Source organism: Equus quagga, unplaced genomic scaffold (assembly GCF_021613505.1).
Source record: "Equus quagga isolate Etosha38 unplaced genomic scaffold, UCLA_HA_Equagga_1.0 153_RagTag, whole genome shotgun sequence".
Classification (NCBI taxonomy): domain Eukaryota; kingdom Metazoa; phylum Chordata; class Mammalia; order Perissodactyla; family Equidae; genus Equus; species Equus quagga.
Genome location: NW_025796915.1, coordinates 4,808,053 through 4,828,842, shown reverse-complemented (window position 1 = coordinate 4,828,842; position 20,790 = coordinate 4,808,053). Strand labels below are relative to the sequence as shown.

The 20,790-nt window shown below is 43.5% G+C and overlaps 1 protein-coding gene across 1 annotated transcript in view; it reads left to right on the top strand.

Annotated features, from left to right (window-relative positions):
* Positions 1-20,005, top strand: part of LOC124233071 (thrombospondin type-1 domain-containing protein 4) — a 548,658-nt gene extending 528,653 nt beyond the window's left edge. Inside the window, exons 16-19 of the mRNA XM_046650144.1 lie at positions 4,342-4,515; positions 11,494-11,673; positions 15,282-15,426; positions 15,881-20,005. Coding sequence (XP_046506100.1) covers positions 4,342-4,515; positions 11,494-11,673; positions 15,282-15,426; positions 15,881-16,023 — 642 coding nt within the window. The 3' untranslated portion in view covers positions 16,024-20,005. The remainder of the gene's footprint in view (positions 1-4,341; positions 4,516-11,493; positions 11,674-15,281; positions 15,427-15,880) is intronic.
* The last annotated feature ends 785 nt before the right edge of the window (positions 20,006-20,790 follow it).

Below are 20,790 nucleotides of genomic sequence, written 5' to 3'. Positions count from 1 at the left end.
ACCAGGCTGGCCCCTAACTTAACGTTTTTAAAAAGATTATTTATTTATTTGTGTAATTTTTTGTTGTTGAAGAAGATTCGCCCTGAGCTGACATCTGTGCCCATCTTCCTCTATTTTATGCGTGGGTCACTGCTACAGCACGGCTGCCGATAAGTGGTGGAGGCCCGTGGCTGGGAACCAAACCCAGGCTGCTGACGTGGAGTGCACTTACTTAACCACTAGGCCACGGGGCTGGGCCCCAATAACTTAAGATTTTTAAGCCAACTGCCAAGCTTTTTTCTACTTATACATACTTTACATACATAGCTTTTTTGTACTCGTGTATTTTAAGGATATAAATCATAACATATGTATAATTTGGTAACCTGCTTTTTCACTTATGTATTTATTATAAACATTTTAATGGAATTAAAAAACCTTTAAAGCAAGATTTCTAATTAGAACAAGCTGTTGTATGACTTCTGTAATTGAACCAATCCCTATTCTTTATTTCTCCTCCAATAAAGACTTATAAATTTCCCTATAGAGTAAGTTTGCTTTGTATTTTAACATAAGCACTTGCTGGCTCTAACCTTTGTCTTAAAATTCTAAACAGAGAAAAAGTTGAGCACTTTATTCTTCTGTTTAGAGAACTTTTTTATTCTTTTTTGGAAAAGATGTTTTAAGCCATGTAAGTTTGGTACTGTGATGTAAGTAATTTTGCTTTATCTCCCTCCGAATAGACCATTATTCCTGAATGTTCATGCTTATTTTAGAGTAGTTGAGTGGGAAGGAGTGCTATTGGGTTTAAGGAAGGCACATTGGCTTTGGCATCATTTCCCCAAGGAATTATTTCTTTTTCTTTTTTTTCTTTTTTTTTTGCTGAGGAAGATTCGCCCTGAGCCAACATCTGTGCCAGTCTTCCTCTATTTTGTATGTGGGTTGCTGCCACAGCATGGCTTAACGAATGGTATAGGTCTGCACCTGGGATCCAAACCCATGAACCTGGGGCTGCTGAAGTGGAGCACGTGGAACCTTAACCACCTGGCCACAGGGCCGGCCCCCAAGAACTTATTTCTTGTTAGACCTTGAGCAGCTGCTGACTCTCTGACACTCAGTCTCCTCATCTGTAACATTGCTGAGTGGGCATTAAGGGATAACACATTCGGAACCATGCCCTCGACAAGGTTGGCACGATGGGGTGGGCCTTTGAGTCGCCAGTTAGCTTTCTGAAACGTACATCCTCCAGGGATGACCAGCTGATGGCAGTCTTCCAGATTTGAATAGCAGCTTTGTGTAAAAAATCAACTCTGGAGCCAACCTTGATGGCCTAGTGGTTAAAAGTTCAGTGCACTCGTCTTTGGCAGCCCTGGTTTGGTTCCTGGGTGTGGAACCACACCCCTCATCTGTCAGTAGCCATGCTGCGGCAGTGGCTCATATAGAAGGACTTGAACTAGAATATACAACTATGTTACTGGGGCTTTGGGGAGGAAAAAGAAAAAGAGAGAGAAAGAGGAAGATTGGCAACAGATGTTAGCTCAGGGCGAAACTTTCCTACCAAAAAAAAATAACTCTGTTAAGCTTTACTGTGAACTATGCAATTTTTCGCCACTGGGACGCACCATGTCTTGAGTGCCTAATACATGCCAGGCATGAATGAGACACAGCCTCTGTTTAATGAGCTCAAGTGGGAGACGAAAGAAAATGAGATTAAAGTTTACAAACACTCAAGGATCCAGAGTGTATCCTGTAGCCAGATTTAGAATTAATTAATCTCTACCCAAATGAATTGAGGTTATAAACTCAGTCTGAATCTTCTCTTAAACCTCTGGGGCCACAGAGTTCTCACTGATTCCTCACTTGAAAACATCCCTGCAGCCTCCTTTACGTGAGGGTGGGCCTTCTCAGATGTGGGCATCATTTACTTTTTAGTTCTGCAAATCAATGACAGGTTTAAACACATGTGCAATTTTTAATCCCACAGGGGAAAAAAAAAACTTTCAGAAAGTCCACCAGCTGCAATTTTGTAATGCCTAATTTCTAAGAATGTTTGCTAAGAGAAGAAATAAGTAAAGACATTGAGTTATCTAAATTGTAGACAGTGATGCATAAAACTGAAGTTCAGGAATACTCGTTAGAACCTTATGGTCCCTCAGGGGCCAATTGGGCCAAGTTCAGCATTTAACTGAGGCTGGACTGAGAAGACAGTCCTTGCCACAGGGCTGCTGAGGAATTTCATGTGTTTCTGTTTATCAGCCCAGGAGTTCAATAAGGAGTCAGGTCCTTTTCCAACGGTCAGAGCGGATTTGGGCCTTCTTTCAGGACGTCCTCAGGGACTGCGAATGGGTGTGTTTGGGTGCCTTACTCTGACGGTTTCTCTGCTGCCTCATAGGGCCCCCTCGTTCCCCTCATTTCTACTGACAGGGTTCCAAGGCCAGGGCCTGGGTGGGTGGCTCCTTTCAAATTTAGATTTGTTGTCTTTTCCCTGCAGTTGGTGAAATAAAGTGAAATTCCTCTGCAGGGCTCATCCTTATAATGTTCTGTCACTGGGCACTTGGCTTGGTCCTTAACATTCTTCTTTTAAATTAATCACATGGGGATATGAGGAAACTCTTCCAGATGCGTGTACATTACTTGGTTTGAAAAACAGAAGCTAGTGAGTCAAACGGAAATTACCTGGAAAGAAATATTCTTAGAGTTTGGGACACAAAGATAACTTAGCTTTGATTTACCTTGCATTCTTTAGGAGAACTTAAATATCTTCGGTTTTAAAGTGAGGAAAGAGACCAAATAATGCATGGCTGAGACAAAAAACTCTTTAGCCTGGAGTATGCCAATTACTATAGCAAAGGTTTTTTGTAACCTAAGAGACTGATTCATTGTCTCCGATTTCTAATAACAATGCAGATGAAGGATAAGTCATGAAAAGTGTTTGTGAGGCTGTAAGGGAAAAAAAACTTTTCCTATACCCTCTTAGGTTCTTTTCTAGAGGCCTGCAAATTAAGCTGACAAAAGCCAGATGAACAGGAGAAAAAGACACAAAATTTATTTGATGTTAGTTTTTTTACACGGCTCAGGGATCTTCATAGGAAAGAAGTGAAAATCCCAAAGAAGCAGTTAGACATGAGGGCTTATATACCACTTAACGAAGGGTGATAAATTATGAAGAAGTGAATAGACGAAGGAAAGATGTTTGGACTTCTAGAAGCCGTAAATTGTGGGGAAATGGCTAAGAGATATATGGGAGAACTACCAGAGGATAAGGGTTACTTTAGTAAGGTTTGTTTGTGAAGACATCATCTTGGCATCAATTCCCCATCTCAGATGATGAGAATGTTCTCTTCCTGGAACTGGGAGGGCACCATTCTCATAGGAAATTGATGCCCTGCTTTAGGCAAGAAGGGGAGGGCAGAGACCTCTTTCTGCATCTGCTGTTTCTCAATTGCCTTTAGCTCAAAATAATCAATATGCCAAAGCAGCATGTTCTGGGTGCCTTCAAGCTCTGTGTTCCAGAGAGTTTCCTTTCCGGGAAGTGCAGCCCCCTTAACAGTGGTCGTGTAAATGTTTGATTACTCACCCTGGGCTGCGATTTTACAAGATTAGACAGCAAGTTCCAAAAATGAAAATAGAAACCTTGATAAGGAAACCAGGTTGTATTGTTTTTCCTTTTCTCAAATTTTATTTAAAATTATATTGCTTTTGTTTATTTTTAAAAATGGAAATGTTGGTAGAAACCAAACATTGGGTCTGTTTTTAAGAGAAGACTCTGCAGAAACCCTCAGAATGGGCTTTGGTCATGATCTAAAGGGGCACTTGCAGGCCGGGAAGGTGCTGGCAGAGAAGAGGAATGAGTGAGGGAGGGTCCACTCCCTGATTCAGTGGATATTCATGGATTCGCGCATGGGTGAGATGCCCTGAGAGGGAATTAAAGACGATTTCATGGTCCCTGGCCACAACAAGCCTACTTCTATAAAGAAAAGATAATAGGACACAAATAACTAATACAAAGGAAGAAAGTGGAATCGCAGGTGGACATGTGCCCGAGTTTTTATGCTGTCGTTCTTCTGCTGCTGTATATAGTTTCGAAAGCAAAACTTGGCAGAGAGAGCCCGGTGCGGCTGAGGGTGTTAATCGCTGCAGCGGAACAGGATATTTGGAATGAAGACTGTCCCAGAAAATCTAACATGGGGGTTTGCCGTACCGCTGTCTCATCATGGTGTAGGCTGGCATGAGAGGTGGCCAGCAATTTCCAGGGAAAGAGTTGGTTGGAAATGAGGTGTTTGGTCCTCCTTTGAGTCGTCTGAAAGTGGCTCCGGGACCTGCAGGCGGCCTCCCCTCTCACCGCCCTCTCCTGTCTCGCAGTGCTCGGCAGAGTGTGGGGTCGGAGTGCGGACACGCTCGGTGGTGTGCATGACCAACCACGTCAGCAGCCTGCCCCTGGAGGGCTGTGGGAACAACCGGCCAGCGGAGGCCACCCCTTGTGACAACGGGCCCTGCACGGGCAAGGTGGAGTGGTTTGCGGGGAGCTGGAGTCAGGTGAGTGGCCGAATTGGAGTGTCTGTCGTCCCTGGGGAGGGGTCTGGGAGTCCCAGGTATCCCTGGTTTGGATCCCGCTGTGCTGCTTGGAGCCTGGGCCAGTCAACAGTATGTATTGAGCACCTACGACATGCTCTTCTAAGCACTCGAGGATGCTCAGTGAGTGAGACAAGTGTCCCTGCGCCAGGGAGCGGGGGCCCAGCATGGCTTCCTTGTCCAAAAAGGGCTGGTAATGACAGCTGCTGATGAGGTTATTTTTAGGAGAAACAAAGTAATGTCAGCACAGTGCCTGACATACAATAAACACGCAATAAATCGTAGCTGTTGCTGCTATTATTATTATTAATGTTAACAAAGCCAGTTTTGTCTGTATTTGAGTGTTAGAAGCAGAAATAGATATGATCCAGCAATCCCACTTCTGGGTACATATCCAAAGGAAACAAAATCATTCTCTTGAGGAGGTGTCTGTACTCCCGTGTTCATGGCAGTGCTATTCACAACAGTCGAGGTATTGAAATAATCTAAGTGTTTGTTGATTGATGAATGGATACAGAAAATGTGGTATATACATACAATGGAATATTATTTGCCTTTAAAAAGAAAGAAATCCTGCCATTTGCGACAACGTGAATGGACCTAAAGGGCATTATACTAGGTGAAATAAGCCAGACACAGAAAGACAGATACTGCATGGTATCACTTATTTGTGGAATCTGAAAAAAAATGTCGAACTCAGAGAAACAGAGAATAGAATGGTGATTGCAAGGGGCTAGGGAGTGGGGGAAATGAGGAGAGGCTGGTAAGAGGGTACAAGTTTCAGTTATAGGATGAATAAGGTCTGAGGATCTAATGCATAGCATGGTGACCACAGTTGATAACACTGTGCTGTATAGTTGAAATTTGCTAAGAGAGTAGAGCTTACGTTCTCACACACACAAAAGGTAACTATGTGAGGTGATGAGTGTGTTTTTAATTCACTTGATTGTGAGAACTCTTTCACAAGGTATATCATCATGTGTATACTTTAAATATATTACAGTTTTATTTGTCAATTGTACCCAAATAAAGCTGACAGAAAGATAGAAGCAGAAAGAAAAAGTTGAGGTTGTTCATTGTAAAGAACAGATAATACCGAATGCTTTAATAAAGTAACTCAGTTAATCGGTTGATTTACGGTTCCAAAATTGAACATGAACCCCCTAAGAAAACTTGAGACGACCCTTCCCTTGCATTGCCCTGCGAAGATTTCCATCAACATTGTGAGTTCTTGGGCCACTGAGCACTTGGCTCCCGGGGCTGGCTGGCTCTCCAAGGGCTTTTTGGCTGATGGTCATGATTTACACATTATCAGGGCCTCCGGCTCCATATAGAATTTTATTCCTTTTAAGTAGCTTTAAAAACAGCCCCTGAAAAAATGGACTGCCTTGTCCTTGTAAATTGATACAACCCCTTTGGAAAGCAATTTGGCAATAAAAGTCAAGAACCATAAAAGTGTTCATTTGCCTTAACCCAGTCACCCCACTCCTGGGGATTCATTTTAAGGAAATAATTAACCGAAGAAAAAAGGCTTTTTCAACAGAGGTGTTCATGACGGCAGGGTAGTTAGGGATATTATGGTATATCGTAACTCTTTAAAATATTATGTAACAATAACAATGATAGGAAGATGTGGAAAGTGCATATGATATAATGGCAAGTGACAAACAGAATATGAAGATATATGGAGCCTATCTCAACCACTTCAAAGTATGGCATTTTATATAAACAATATGGGCAAATGTTTTCTTCTCAAGTTTCCTTTATTTATTTATTTATTTTTTTTTTGAGGAACATTGGCCCTGAGCTAATGTCCACTGCCAATGCTCCTCTTTTTGCTGAGGAAGACTGGCCCTGAGCTAACATCCTGCCCATCTTCCTCTACTTTATATGTGGGACGCCTGCCACCGCATGGCTTGACAAGCGGTGCCATGTCCACACCCGGGATCCAAACCAGTGGACCCTGGGCCACCAAAGCAGAGCGCACTAACTTAACCACTATGCCACTGGGCCAGCCCCTCTTTTAATGTTTTTATAATGCAAACTGTAAAATATGGAAAACAGAAAGAAAGAGAATTCAAGTATTCCAGTGCTACCCTAGAGGATAGCAGAGTTAGATATGCTTGATAACAGATGCCAGTGCTGCCTCTCCTCAGTTCTCTGACTTGGGGCAGGTAAGTTTAACCTCTCTGAGCCTGTTTCCTCATCCAGATATCCCGATATGAGGATAATAATACCAACTTCCTAGAATTGTAATGGGTGTTCATGAAATGCTATATATAAAGGGGGTTACCCATTGCTTGGGACGTGGGAAATGCTTAATAAATATTAGCTCTCTTTCCTCCAGTCTTTATTATTTTTTCTGGTGGCTGTTTCTGTCTCATTATTGGTAGCAACACACCTAGCATCTAAACCCCAAAGATAGTTCAGAAGCGGGATGTATATGGGACCCCAATTACACCAAATATCCATGGAAACTGAGGCGATGGGAAGAGTCTTACGTGAAATTGTAATATCAGATCATAACGGTCTTCACGCACAGTGAGGATGAGCAGTGTGATTCAGCTGGCATGCCTGCAATCTCGGAAGGGGAGAGGGGAGCAGGATTCAGGGTCTTCTTTGTTTGTGGGCCTCCTGTTAACTCTAGACCTAAGCTCAGAGAACTGAGAGTGGTGCGAATCCTGGTGAAGCAGCATTTATTTCTGCCAAGATAAGAAACATGGAATGTATTGCCCTGTTGTCTAAAAGGGTCAGAACATGATTGAATGTGGACAAAGGTTTTGGTTCTGAATTTGTAAGGATGTTGGAGCCTGCTGGCACCTCCCTGCCCTGGGAATTTGACATTATCCCTAGAGAAAATAAAATAGAGCTCTTCTTTACTGAAAGGTAAGTCTTAAACATTAACTGACTTCAGAATATAAAAATAAATGTTCCTTCCTGTCACGTGGTTTGAATGAGGGTTGGCATCTTGAACACCCCACCAGCCTGGTCACAGTGATTAGTCCAGGATGGACATGTGACCCAAGCCGAGCCAGACAGAGTCCTTCCCTGGGACTTTTATGGATTTAAGGAAAGAGACCCCCCCTCCCAGAAAGTTGTAAGCACAGGTGCTAGTAGTTGCTGTGTTGAGGCTTGAGAAAGCCAGCCTGACAGAGTAAGACCTGTCCAGTTTAGGGAGTCTTTTTCACTCTGGAGGCAAAATAGCCCAGCTCTTATTCATAAGGTATGCTGCCAAGTCTATTATTCATGCCCAGCTGTTTCCTTTCTTCTCTGTCAGTTCTGGGCTTACTTCACCCTTAGATTGTCTTAGTTCTGAGGGGTCTTTCACAGTGTCTAGTCATTGGGAGCAGCCCTCTTATCTGCCCATGTGTCTGGATCACATTTCTTCTCATTCACGTCTGAGCAGACGTCTCCATTCTCATGCGGTCTTGGATCAGTGAGCCACCAAAGTACAGCCGCAGGTGTGGAAACGTGCATAATTGCTATCACTTCTCAGTGGAAGCATTTATCCTAGTAAATATTACTTTTTGTCTTCTATGCCTTTCTCTATGAATTATATTTTTATCTGATATTTGCTGTATCTTATTTTGCATTGTTGATTTTCATCTGGTATACATTTCTCAACTTCATGTGTATTTTTAAATAGTGTCTTTGGTATGCAGAACTATTTTTGTCTTTATTTTTACTCAATATGCAAGTGTATATTTTTTAAGAGTAAATTTTAACCATTTACATTTATTGTAATCACTTCTATGTTTGGACTTTTCCCTGTTGTCTTATTTTGTGTTTTCTGTTTAGTTTTCTATTGCTGTGCTTTCTTGGGTTTTTTCCTCTTTCCTTTCCACACGTTTTATTGGGCAGGTTTCCTTAATTCTGTTTTTTCCCTCTTACACTTTGGAAGTTATAAATGTTATTTTTTTTTTCATCTAGTGATAACAGAAGAAAAAAGATTTAGCACAGACTTTTTTTTCCTTTTCTTTTTTCTTTTTTTTTTTTTTAGGAAGATTAGCCCTGAGCTAACATCTTCCACTAATCCTCCTCTTTTTGCTGAGGAAGACTGGCCCTGAGCTAACATCCGTGCCCATCTTCCTCTACTTTATATGTGGGATGCCTGCCACAGCATGGCTTGCCAAGCAGTGTGTAGGTCCGTACCCAGGATCTGAACCAACAAACCCCAGGCCACCAAAGCAGGACATGCGAACTTAACCACTGCACCACCGGGCCGGCCCCTAACACAGACTTTTAAACTTTTGTGTTTCAATCAGTGTCAAGTTATCAATAACCACATCCTCTCCTAAAAGAAAACAGAAGCCTTAAGTCCCCTTTTATTTACCTCCACTCTCTCAATCTATAAGATCTCCAAAAAGATGTTGACATCATCTGGATTTAGCTCCACATTAACGGTAATTAATTTTATAGAAAATACTAATTTAGATTTTAACATAACTTCCTCCTCTCCAAAGATTTTTTAATTGAAATATAATTCACATACCATAAAGTGCATCCTTTTAAAGTATACAATTCAGTGGTTTTAGTATATTTATGAAGTTGTGCAACCATCACCACTATCTAATTCCAGAACATTTTTATCACTCCAAAAAGAAACTGTATATCCATTATTAACAATAGCTTTTACTGATGTCTTTGCCAACTTCTACTTTTGTATCCTGTGTCTTCTCCCTGGTTCTTTTAATTTTGTTAGAGACCATAACCCAGTAAGTCTTTCTGATAAGATTCATAAGCCCTAAGTTTTCTGACCCCTGGAATATCTGAAAATGTCTTCACCTTGCCCTTGGACTTGAATGCTCCCAGTAGGGGTAAATGCCTTCACTTCTTCCTTGGCACAGTCAGGCGTCTGGTCATTGTCTTAGCTGATCACCCTTCCTCGTCCGAGCCTCCCTCTTGTTCCTCACATTCTTGTGTCCGTACTGTTCTCGCCTAAAGCACTTGAGCTGCTCCCTCTTTGCTTGGAGCCCTTCTCTGTGTGCATTTTGAACTGTGATTTTTTCCTTCAATTTACTCTCATCTGCCTTTCACCACTCAAAGATTCCCCAGGATTTCTGGTCCACTGAGGATGAGTACCCTTTCCTGTTTTCAGATACTGTCTCATGCACACACATCCATTCACTTTTCCCACACACAACTATTCTGCTGTTTCTGGGCATTTAGGGTCAGAAAACATCGAGATATGTGCTCATTCTCCCTTAACTACCTAACATCTTCAAGAACTTTCTGAACAGCATAAAATAACTTCAGGTTTTGGTCAAGGTTTACGGTCTGCTATTCTACCAAACACTCAGTAGAGACAGAGACCTTCAGAGGAGTCAGAGGTCTTTCAGGTCAGGTTTCCAAACCCCACTCTTTGCAGGTGAGATAATGGAGCCCTGGGGAAGCGAATGTCTTGGCCAAAGAAACAAGACCAATTCGTGACGACGTCTAGACTAGTTTCCGCCTCTCCTGACTTCAGCCCAGCGTCCTGCTCCTGCCACCCCGGACCTTTCACACACACCCTCACTCCTCCAGCTCTCCTCCTCCTGCCTTTGCCTGGCAGCCTGTTGCTTCTCTCTTGCCTCTGATTCTTTCATTGTCTGCAACCCTTGAAAGAAAAAGACAAAACATGAATATACTGAATACACTCCAATCAATAAGGAACTAACATGTTACGACATGCATTGTTCTACACAGATGAGAAAGACCACATCCAGGGAAAACCCAGGTCCGACAGATCATGACACGCACGTACAAACCACAGAGATAGAATACCGTCTGCCTGCGATGCTGGGATTGCACTCAACCTCCAGCACTAAGCAGACAAGTTGACTAACTAACATGGAAGAAAATAGGAAAACTAAGAAGACCTGTAGTTTTCTGGATGTCTGTGTCTATGAAATGGCAGAAAAGAAGACACAAAGCAGAAATTGCTGATGGTGATGTTTATTGCGCTTTGTGTGACTAATTCAGAGTCTGTTGATTGGGTTGTGTTTTTTTTTCTGCAGAGGTGTGGAGTTTTTTCCCCTTGTTTTTATTTCACTGTGCGTCTGTGTACAAAAGCAAGGCTAGTATTAAGAGTTTCAGCTGTAGACGTTGTTACAGGCTTTTCATAAAGGCAGTAGATTCTTGAAAGTCTCTAAAAGTATATAGATCACAGCTTTTAAAATTTGTAACCAAAAAGTATTAAGAGTAAATCAAACATAAACAAAAACCATTTTACAAAGGAATAGATACTAAATAGAGAAATTTATGAGCAGTTATATGCGTTGTATTTCCGTAAACTAACAACACGCCAACAGGTCTAAGAGTCTGACTGGCCTCTTTGTGGCCACAACTATAGCAAGCTTCAGCACCAAGTTAGGAAGCAAGGGGATTGGACTCCAGGGTCAAAGGCTTCCTCCTGGCCACCGTCTTGGGAGGGGAGGGTTGACCATAGGTGACATTGTCCCAAGTCTGAGATTGTCTTCTCAGCTTTGTGTGAATCTTAACTTAGCCCTTCATCCACAGGTGAGCAGGCTCTGGGAGACTAATTCATTCCCAGTATCCACCCTCTAAGAGACCAGCAGATAAACGAGACTGTCAGTTCCTAGTTTCACAGTGAGAGTGGTCAGAGTCTACTGGACAGAATCAACGAAACTGACTAGCTGGTGTGTTCCCATGGGGGAGTCTATAGGAAACCATTTCACCCTCAGCACTGAGGGACCAGGATCGGAGGGACCATCATCCTCAAGCTGTGGTAACTCAGGACACCAAGTCTCCATTCTAGACACAGAATTGTTAGGAAAATTGGAATCCACATGCAATTCTCCTCCAGAAACATTTCCCAGGTGCCCATGCACTCTCCCTCACTGAATTGATGATGGAAAGCATTCATAAACATCCCTTGGTGGACGGTAGTTCTCGTCCTCTTTCCATCATGTGACACCCGTCCTTCTCTGCTTCTTTCTCTAGTGTTCCATCGAGTGTGGGAGCGGGACCCAACAGAGGGAGGTGATTTGTGTTAGGAAGAATGCAGATACTTTTGAAGTGCTTGACCCCTATGAATGTTCCTTCCTGGAGAGACCCCCCAGCCAGCAATCCTGCCACCTCAAGCCTTGTGGGGCCAAATGGTTTAACACAGAATGGAGCATGGTAAGTCATGGTGCTCTTGATAGAGATTTCAAGAGTACATCATTCTTCTGCTTTCTTCCCGTAGATACGCCTGGACCACCTACTAGATGCCAGGCACTGGGCTCAGCCCTCGAATAGATTCCCTACTGCAATCTGCTCTCATCGGTTGCTGTTGGGGCACCCCTGGGCTCAGCCTGCTTGGTGGGGGAGCTGGAGCCTGGGATGATCTTGATTTGTGTGTGTTGTGTACACTTTTTAAAATCCTACAGACAACATGGATTGTGGATTATGGGACTGATCCTGTTTTTCTCTTTGAATTGGCTGCTAGGAAACTCAGAGCCAAAATTGTGGCCCATCTCTAAGAGAGAGTTTATCAGACCTTACAAAGTGGATTTTGTGTGCCAATGTTCCCTGGCTTCTCTTTCTTTTTCCTACTTTTATCTTCTTTTTACCCCAATTTCCTCACTTTTTTCTTTTTCTTTTTTTTTTTTTTACCTTGTAGCCCTTTAAGTATTTCTTAAGCCATCGCAAAATCTTTTTTGTAAGGAGGGAGAGTAGTATGTAAATGAAGAGAGACAGAGACAGACAGTTAATACAGAGATAAATTATTAAGGAATGAAATGGGAAAGAATGGAAATCGTGATAAAATTCTTTTTTTTTTCCAAGTAGAAGAGTTTATTTTCGAGAAACTTCATGAAACATAAAACTTACTTAGCATCATTGCCAGGAACCTTCTAACACAGCTTGGACACGTGGCGGGGTGGGGGTGGGGAGTCATTCTGCTTTGTGTCACTGAAGATCTTCAAGCAATGGCTGTCGGTGAGCCCGGAATAGAAGCCAGAGCCTTTGTCAGAATCACTTAGAGGTGAGGAAAGGGATTTTGCTTATGAAATATGCAAATAAAAGCTGACAGTCCTATTTCCAAACAGTGTGTGTCCACTCCGGTGGTAACGGCCGTTCGAGTGTGTGGTCAAGCGCATCTCAGGGGCAAGTGGGGACAAAGGAGGTGTTGTGTTTCAGAAGTGTTTTGTCAACTTCTGGGAAATGGAATTTAATGATTTTGATGTTGGCCAAGACCCTTGAGAATGTTAGAACAGGTCACTGTTTTATTTTGCCACTCGGTTCGGAGAGTCTAGAAGGAGCCAAATTCACCAGGCCACATCAAAGAGACAAATTCCAAAACACTTGGCAAGAAACAACTCAGATGTCCCTCAACAGGTGGATGAATAAACAAACCATGGGACGTTCACTCGCGGAACACTGCTCAGCAACAAAAACGAGTGCACTGCTGGGGCCTCCGACAACGTGGGTGAACTTCAGTGCACTTGGCTAAGTGAAAGAAAGACCCCAAAAGCTACATGTAGTGTGATCCTGTTTACATAATATTCTGTAAAAGGCAAAACTGTAGGGGCAGAGAACAGGTCAGTGATTTTGCCGGAGGCTGCGGTGGGTGAATCTCACGACAAAGGGAAACGCGAGGGGATTTGCTGTGTGAGATGGAACTTTTGGGTCTTGTTTGCAGTGAGAAATAAACGACTCTAGGAATTTGTCAAAACTCATAGAACTGTTCACCACAAAAAGTGAATTTTTCTGTCTGTAAATTTAAAAAGAAATAAATAGACTGAAACAAATATGAAATAAATGTTTACTATCATAGCAAAGACAGTGATGGAAGCTCAATGTTGGAACATGCCTTGTTTTATAAATTTGAGTGTGAAATTAAGTAAATATTTTATATAATTATAAAACAAAGTTGAATTTTTTTAAAAAGCAATCCCTAAAAATGGAAAATGCAATGAAACAAATGAAGCTAAATATGTACCCTATTGGGGGCATCAGCACTATTGCACGTGGTTTTAAAATGTAGTAATTTGTCCATCCGTAAGGACAAGAAGAATTGCAGAAAAATGTTTACATTGTTTGCAATAGTCACATTTTTAGTGATAGTGTTGGATGTATCCTGAGATGATTGGGTATATAATGTGCAATAAAGTAAATGAGTAGTATACTTTATGGTACTATGATAGTATATATGAAAATATGAGAGTATAACTCTATTATCCCCCATATCCTTGAGAAATAGGGTCCTCAACTTAGGAGAAAGAAGATACAGATAAAAGATAGGAGAAGTTTAAGTGAAAATCCTATTGTCCTGAATTCGAATTAGCAATGTCAGTATGAACTCATTAATCAATTTATCTTAAAAAAAAAAAAACTCTTTTCTAGTATTATCCACTGAAACAGCCAAGAAACAATGACAGTCCAGTAGCAAAGGGCCTGCCTGTCAGCCAGAATGTGGTTTCAAAATACCACTGTCCACTAAAAGGAACCAAGAATTCTTAGAGAGATGGCTGATTCCAGATCTGGGACCATGTACGTATAAATTAGGTGGACTATCTTTTCAAACCAGGCAGCAAGGACATTCTCAAAGACAACCGAGTTCATGTCCAGAGACCCCAGGACCAACTTTTAGGGGCTCCCGCTAGTCATTGATGGGACATTATGAGCATCAGGAAAAATAATAACTACCATAAATTGAATGAAACACATCATATATGTTTAAGTTCATCCATTTGTAACAAGTTTATAATAATAATAATAAGCTAATCACTATTAGAGGTTGTTAGAGGAACTAACCTGTTATTCTGAAAACTGATAAATAAAGGGGAATAATGGAGCATTTACTCTGTTTTTCCTAAACAAGCTGTACCACTGGGCAACCAAAGACAAAATGTGTGGGGCGGGGGCAGAGGCAGCAGGAGAGATTCTTTAGAAAAGATTCCCAGCTAGAGAAAGAAGAAGTGGTAGAATATTAGCACCATTTCCAACCCCAATTAAACTAGTGGATCTGGGCATTGCTCATCGATGGCTGCTGACATCCCCAAAAGAGAGACAACCACACGCATCCTATGAAGTAGTCTCACCACAGAAAAGGATCAAAGCTGCACCTGTTAAGGCCTCTTCTAGATCCAACTTCCAATACACAGCAAATACAGAGCACAGAAGAACACGTTAAACTGTACCGTGGGGATGCAGTCAGCGAAATCCTGGCTATGAAAAACTCTGCCAGACAAATGACTCAGTTTCTCCAACAAATAAAGTGCAAAGGGAAAAAATACAGTGGAGGGAACCTGTGGATTAAAGAGTTGTAAAAGGCATGTCAACCGATGGCAATGTGCAGACCTGATGTGGATTCTGATTAGGAAAAAAAAAAAAAAACTATTAAAAATCTTTGAGATTCACAAGACATGGAAATAGGAACACTGAATATATATATATTTGAAAATAATAAACAACTATTGTTAATTCTAGGTGTAAAAATGGGATTGTGGTAATTTTTTGAGAGTCCTTGTCTTTTAGAGCTACAAACTGAAATATTATGGAGGAAGTTATATGATGTCCAGATTTTTGTCAAAAGAATGTGAGGAGGGGACGTGGCTGGGGTAGAGCTGGGACGTGACTGGGCCTCAGTGGATGAGTGGTGAAGCCGGTGGAGAGGCTCACGGGAGCTTGTGCGAATATTCTGTCTCCTTTGGGAGATGTTAGACCTTTTCCAGTATCTGCCCTCTCCATTGTGCTGAGCTGTTGGCTGCCAAGGAATCTACCTTTCTCCCTTTGTCCCCTTGCAGTGCTCCAAGAGCTGCCAGGGCGGTTTCCGGGTCCGGGAAGTGCGCTGTCTGTCAGATGACATGACCCTAAGTAATCTCTGTGACCCTCAGTTGAAACCAGAAGAGAAAGAATCTTGTAACCCTCAGGACTGTGTCCCTGAAGTTGGTAAGTAGGGATTCCTATCTTGGAGTAAAGATTCGTCTTTCTTCAGCTCCGTCAAGTTCTCTGGTGTGACAATGCCAAGCCCATCTAGGTGTCTCTGTGACCTTGTGCCTAGCCACGGAGTTCAAGGGGTCAAAATCCTTTCGGTATGATAAGTTTCACAGTTTAAGGTGGCTGTTTGTGGCAGATGGCCATCCAAGCCACTCACCAAAAGATCAACTTAACTGTGAACTGATTAAAATGGAAGTGCATGCAGAGATTTGCTTCCGTCATCCTTAAGGTCGAAGTAGTGAGATTTCAGCTTTATGTTTAAAGGAAAAAACATAAGCTCTTAGCCCACGCTCACACCTCTCATGTGATAAACAGTAAGGCCAGGATTGAAAGCTGTGTTTCTCTTTCCGTAAGTACAGGCTGCCTCTTGTGTTCAGTGAGTCTTTTTTGTTCTCTTCTGCTGCAGATGAAAACTGCAAAGACAGGTACTACAACTGCAACGTGGTGGTCCAGGCGCGGCTCTGCGTCTACAACTACTACAAGACAGCCTGCTGCGCCTCCTGCACTCGCGTGGCCAACAGGCAGCCGGGCTTCCTGGGGAGCAGATAACACCCCCACACCCCGTCAGTAGGGCAGGACAGGGAGTCTGTGAGCAGTGGGACTGGCTGGCTCCTGCTCCACCAGGGGCTCCCTGGCCCGATGCGCTGCCAGCCAACTGAGTCACCACCTCCATGTAAAGTGTACACGTGGTTCCCAGGAGCAAAGCCACGTTGTCCTTTGAGCATCGCCATAAACTGATCATCCCCTCCTTGGGAAACGTGGCACCTGCCAACTGTGCTCCCTGAAAACCAAGCGGTGGGGAGTGCGCGTGGCTCTCAGCCAGACTCCCGGCCTGCACTTTCTAGGTCAGCGGTCGGGCCCTGACTGGGCACTGCCTTGTCCCTGGTGCTACCGGCCTTTCCAATATCAGCGCCCTTGGGGAGTCGGAGGGGCAGTGCCCACCCCAGAGCCCCAGAAGCCTTGCTGAGACGCCCACTTCCCTGTTACCTCAGCCCACAGTGCCTGTTTTCATTCTCGAAGACGTTAGGCTGTTTTCCTGCCTTACGACACAGATATCTCCTGTCAGTATAGAGCTTTATTGTTCTGCAGGTGTATTCACAGATATTAGCTCATAGCGGCTCACAGCGCCTCAGAATGGGAGGCAGGGAATGAATCATTATCCCCATTTTACTGACAAGGAAACTGAGACTCAACTTAGGTAACTGACCTGCCGGGTACAGTCACCCATTCAGTGGCAGAGCTGAGTCCCGACCCCAAGCGTCTGACCACAAAGCCCTCACCCCGAGGCCTTAGTCTTGGGTCTGCAGGATGTGGCTTCATTTCAGACCGAGAGGCTGAGAAGTTTCCGGTTCAGCACATGAAACCCAGGCCTTTGAGTTTTCCTCTGACCAGAGGTCAGGACGTCATCCCCTGCGCTCAGTTGTTTCAGAAGTCTGTTTCTATTTATGCCTTCCCCCAGGAAGTCATGGATCCTGGTTACAGCACTCTGCAGGTTTGTTAAACCCCATCAGGAATGGAATTGTCCCATGAGATGAGAAGGCCATTGGAGGGCAACAAGGTGACTGCCTGAAACACTGATTCTGTTCGCCAGTGATAGGTTCCTCCCATGGAATCACACATCAGGGTCCCGTTGGCCACAGAGCCTTTCGTGTCCCCGACCAGGTTTCCCGACAGCTCTGCCCTAGGCTCTCTCCCCTCCTTAGCCGTCTCTCCTGGGCTGTTCACGCTCATCACCCGGGAATTCCAACCAAGCTATCCCAGCAAACCCTGCACTTCCATTAGAAAGAGTCTCCCTTTGCTCTTTCTTGATTGACTTATGGATTTCTCTCTGTGACTTTGCATCCCTCCTTTCTCCCATGACTCACAACCCATATCCTCCCCTTCCAGACTTCAGCATTAAGATCTACGTTAATGCAGCCAACCTGGGAGAAGGGGCTGTGAACTCTTCCAGTGATGGCCACAGCGGCAGGGTCTTCCCTGCTTCACTTCCCCTAACTCTGTAGTTCCAGAGGCCTCAGGCTGGAAGGCGGGTACAGTACATATGGAAAGGTGAACTAGCTGAAAAACCAATTAAGAAGAAGAAATATATATATATATGTATTTTAGATATATTATTTCACTCACTCATTAAGAAAACTATCAGGCTAAACAAATCGTAAGCTTGTAGAAAATTTATCTTATTTAGTACCATGCTCCCTGGCCTGTTTCCCTTTGAAAGCACGCCTGGATTCTCAGCATTTGAGTTTCTGCCGTGAGCCCTTTCCCCTGAAAATCTGCTAATCTGATGATCATTTGGGGCTTTTGGAAGAGACACCAGCCTGGTCTGATGCACTCCATCAGCTTCCCACGACCCTAGGGTTTTCAGAAACTCTAGCTGGCCTTTCTGTGGGTGTCCTTCTCTTCCTAGAGAGCCCCAGCCATCACTTCCCAGAAGCACCCCCATCTCTCCTGATTTTATGGAACTTGTGCAATAAGCCACTGGGCTGAGGCCCAGGAGCCCATGCCCACCAAGCAAAAGGAGACCAGAGAAGCCAAGCGTGTGGTGTCCCGCCCAGGGCCCACTCTCTCCCTCTCACCACTTGCTTTTGCTTCCTGTCTCAGGGGAGTTTTTCCTTTGTATGGCTGCTCTCAGATCTTGCTGAGCTAGCCAATCATTGGAAGGATTTCTTAAAAGATGCTTTCTTTCATGCTGAAGGGCAGAGCAAGATCAATGGGTGGAAGAGCAGAAAAGCTGATGTCAGCTCAAATTAAGGGAAAAGCTTCTAGCCATCGAAGCTGCCCAGGAGAGGCATGGACCACCATACATGAGTGAGCTCTCCATCCTAAAAGGGAGTTCTCCATACGGCTGGAGGTGAACATCCCAGGTCCTTAACTTGGGATTCTCACGACTGGGCTAGGTCAATGATGGCTTTGTCTCCTTGACACCTAACATTGTCCTGTGGCCGCCACACACTACCCAAAAGGGCAGCGATCCTCCTGTGAGAGTGGCCGTCATGTAGTTGTGGGACTGGGTGGGAGCAAGTGGATCAATCTCATGTCTTCAGGGGGAAAAAATACCTTAATTAGGGGTCTTTTTTATCTTCCAACAAATAGTTGAGCTATTCTTGGAATTCACTCATCTCTGAAGAGGTTCTAAATTACTAGAACAGGGGTTTTATCAACTTATTTGTCTTAGAATTCCAACTTTTACTAGGAAATTATCCTTGTTTCTTATATCAATATCTAAATGCCTTTGTCTTTAGCACAACACATATGATCCAGTCCTTTAGTATTTCCAGTGATAACTTTCCTGGGTGGGACCTTCTGATGACTCTCTCCCTCCGGGCATGCCTCCTCCCCCTTTCTTGGCACCCCATTGTTTCAGCCTCTCCTCTCCGTTATCTGCCATCTCCTTGTCCATCCTCTCCCTGTTCCCTTAAATGGCCATAATGCAGAACTGAAATTTACATTTTCATACTGCTTTTTCCCCCCTATGTACTAGATTGCCGCATTCTCTCCTCTGAATTTTAAAATTAAATGAATTAAAGCTGTTACATGTTTTTCTCACAAAATCAACAAAGCTCCAAACAGAAATAGTTTTCTTTTTTACTTTCACTTACTTAAGAAAGAAATTGTGCCCCCTTGCAGCCTAGGCAAAGGCCATTTAATGCAGTGGACCCTGCCCATCCTCACGTCGACTTGCATTTCTCCCCATAGAAAAGGAATAGTATAAAAGAGGTGACGCTAAAAAAAAAAAAAAAAAAAAATGTTGTAAACCCAGCCACTAGAGGGAGCCAGTTCAGTTCATTAAAGGCATGTTGAGCGCCCACTACCTTCCAGCTAATCCGGAACCGAGATGAGCAAGGCCTGTGCTTGCCCTCAGGGAGCTACAGTGTGATGCTAGCGCTCAGATCTGTCCCTTTGCCTTACTTCTCGGTCCAGGGTTCTTGGAGTTTGGTTTTTTCTTCATTTCCTTCAGTATGCATCATTTACTTATCTTCAAAGTGTTGAGCATTCAACACTCTTTTTCCTTTACAAAGATTGGCCTTACAGAGGGATGAAAAATGAGAGACACTAGCTTAATTTATTTTCATCAAGTTGTGTGGCAGAGAGAGAAATCTAGAGGTTACTAGTACCTTTCTAAACCAGTGGCGCCCTGTTTTTTTTAATGGAATCATTTTAGAATTGGAATATCAGTTTTCTAATGTGGAACACATAAATATAAGTGGTAAAAAGAAACGTGACTTCTCCTAAAACAGGCTAAATAACCAAACCTGAGGGAGCCCAAATTAGCCTGGCAGGCGGAGGCCAACATTGGATCTTTGCCATGTGAAACATTTTTAATACAGCTTCGATGGGAAGTTAGAGGCCTTACTGATAAAATTGGTGGATGGCACGAATTTGGAGAGCTAATGGCTTGAGTGACAGGCTCTGGATCCGAAAAGATCTAGGAGACTAGAACAAAACCTGGATCTTAGAAATTCACCAGGGAACAACACGAAGTCCTCCCTTTGGATTGAAAAATAAATAAATAAAAAGTATACAAGTTCAAGATGGGAAAGATGTAAGAGTTTCAGTTGACTAAGCTTACTGTGAGTCAAGAAAGTGGGATGGAACCACCCAAAGAAAACACAGGGGGAAAAAAATTGAGACATTTAGGCTACAGAAGGAGAAAACATTGGTGAGAGTCATACCATATTATATTTGCTATTGTCGGAAACTTTAAGAATGTTGATAACGTTTAACATTCGGATGAGCATGCTCAATCCTGATGAGGGGTGCAGACTATTAAAAACAGTGACAAGGACTTCATGAGAGTATTTAGCTTGGAGAAAAAGAGACTTGAGATAGCTCTGCAGAAGAACCAAGAGCCTTCGGAAGGCTCTGTGGTCAGCGGTGACTGACCAGTCACTGGAGGTCTCAGCGGAGGCTGAATGGCCATCTGTCAGAGATGCTGGAGAGTGCATTCCAGCACCCAACTGGAGCCACATGCTTTTAAGATCCTTTCCAAGTCTGGGCTTTGGTAACTCTCTCAGTAGTACAGTTTTAAGTGATCCGCCTGGCCTGGAATGGCAAGTACGCAGCGGAAGTTATTTCCCATTTCTCTGCCGTTTTGAACCCAGTCTGGCCCTCCTCCCCTGAGCTGAATGTGGCCTCACACCTCAAAGAACCACTAGCAGATTGCTCAGAGCTGCCCTGTCTGGTCCTGCTTCACAGATCTGTAACCAAACGTCCTGATGGCTAGTTCCCTGCCCAGGGTCACACATCTTGATCAGGGCAGAGCCTTGACTAGACTAGGACCCTCCAAATAGCATCTCTCTCTCTCTCAACTCACCT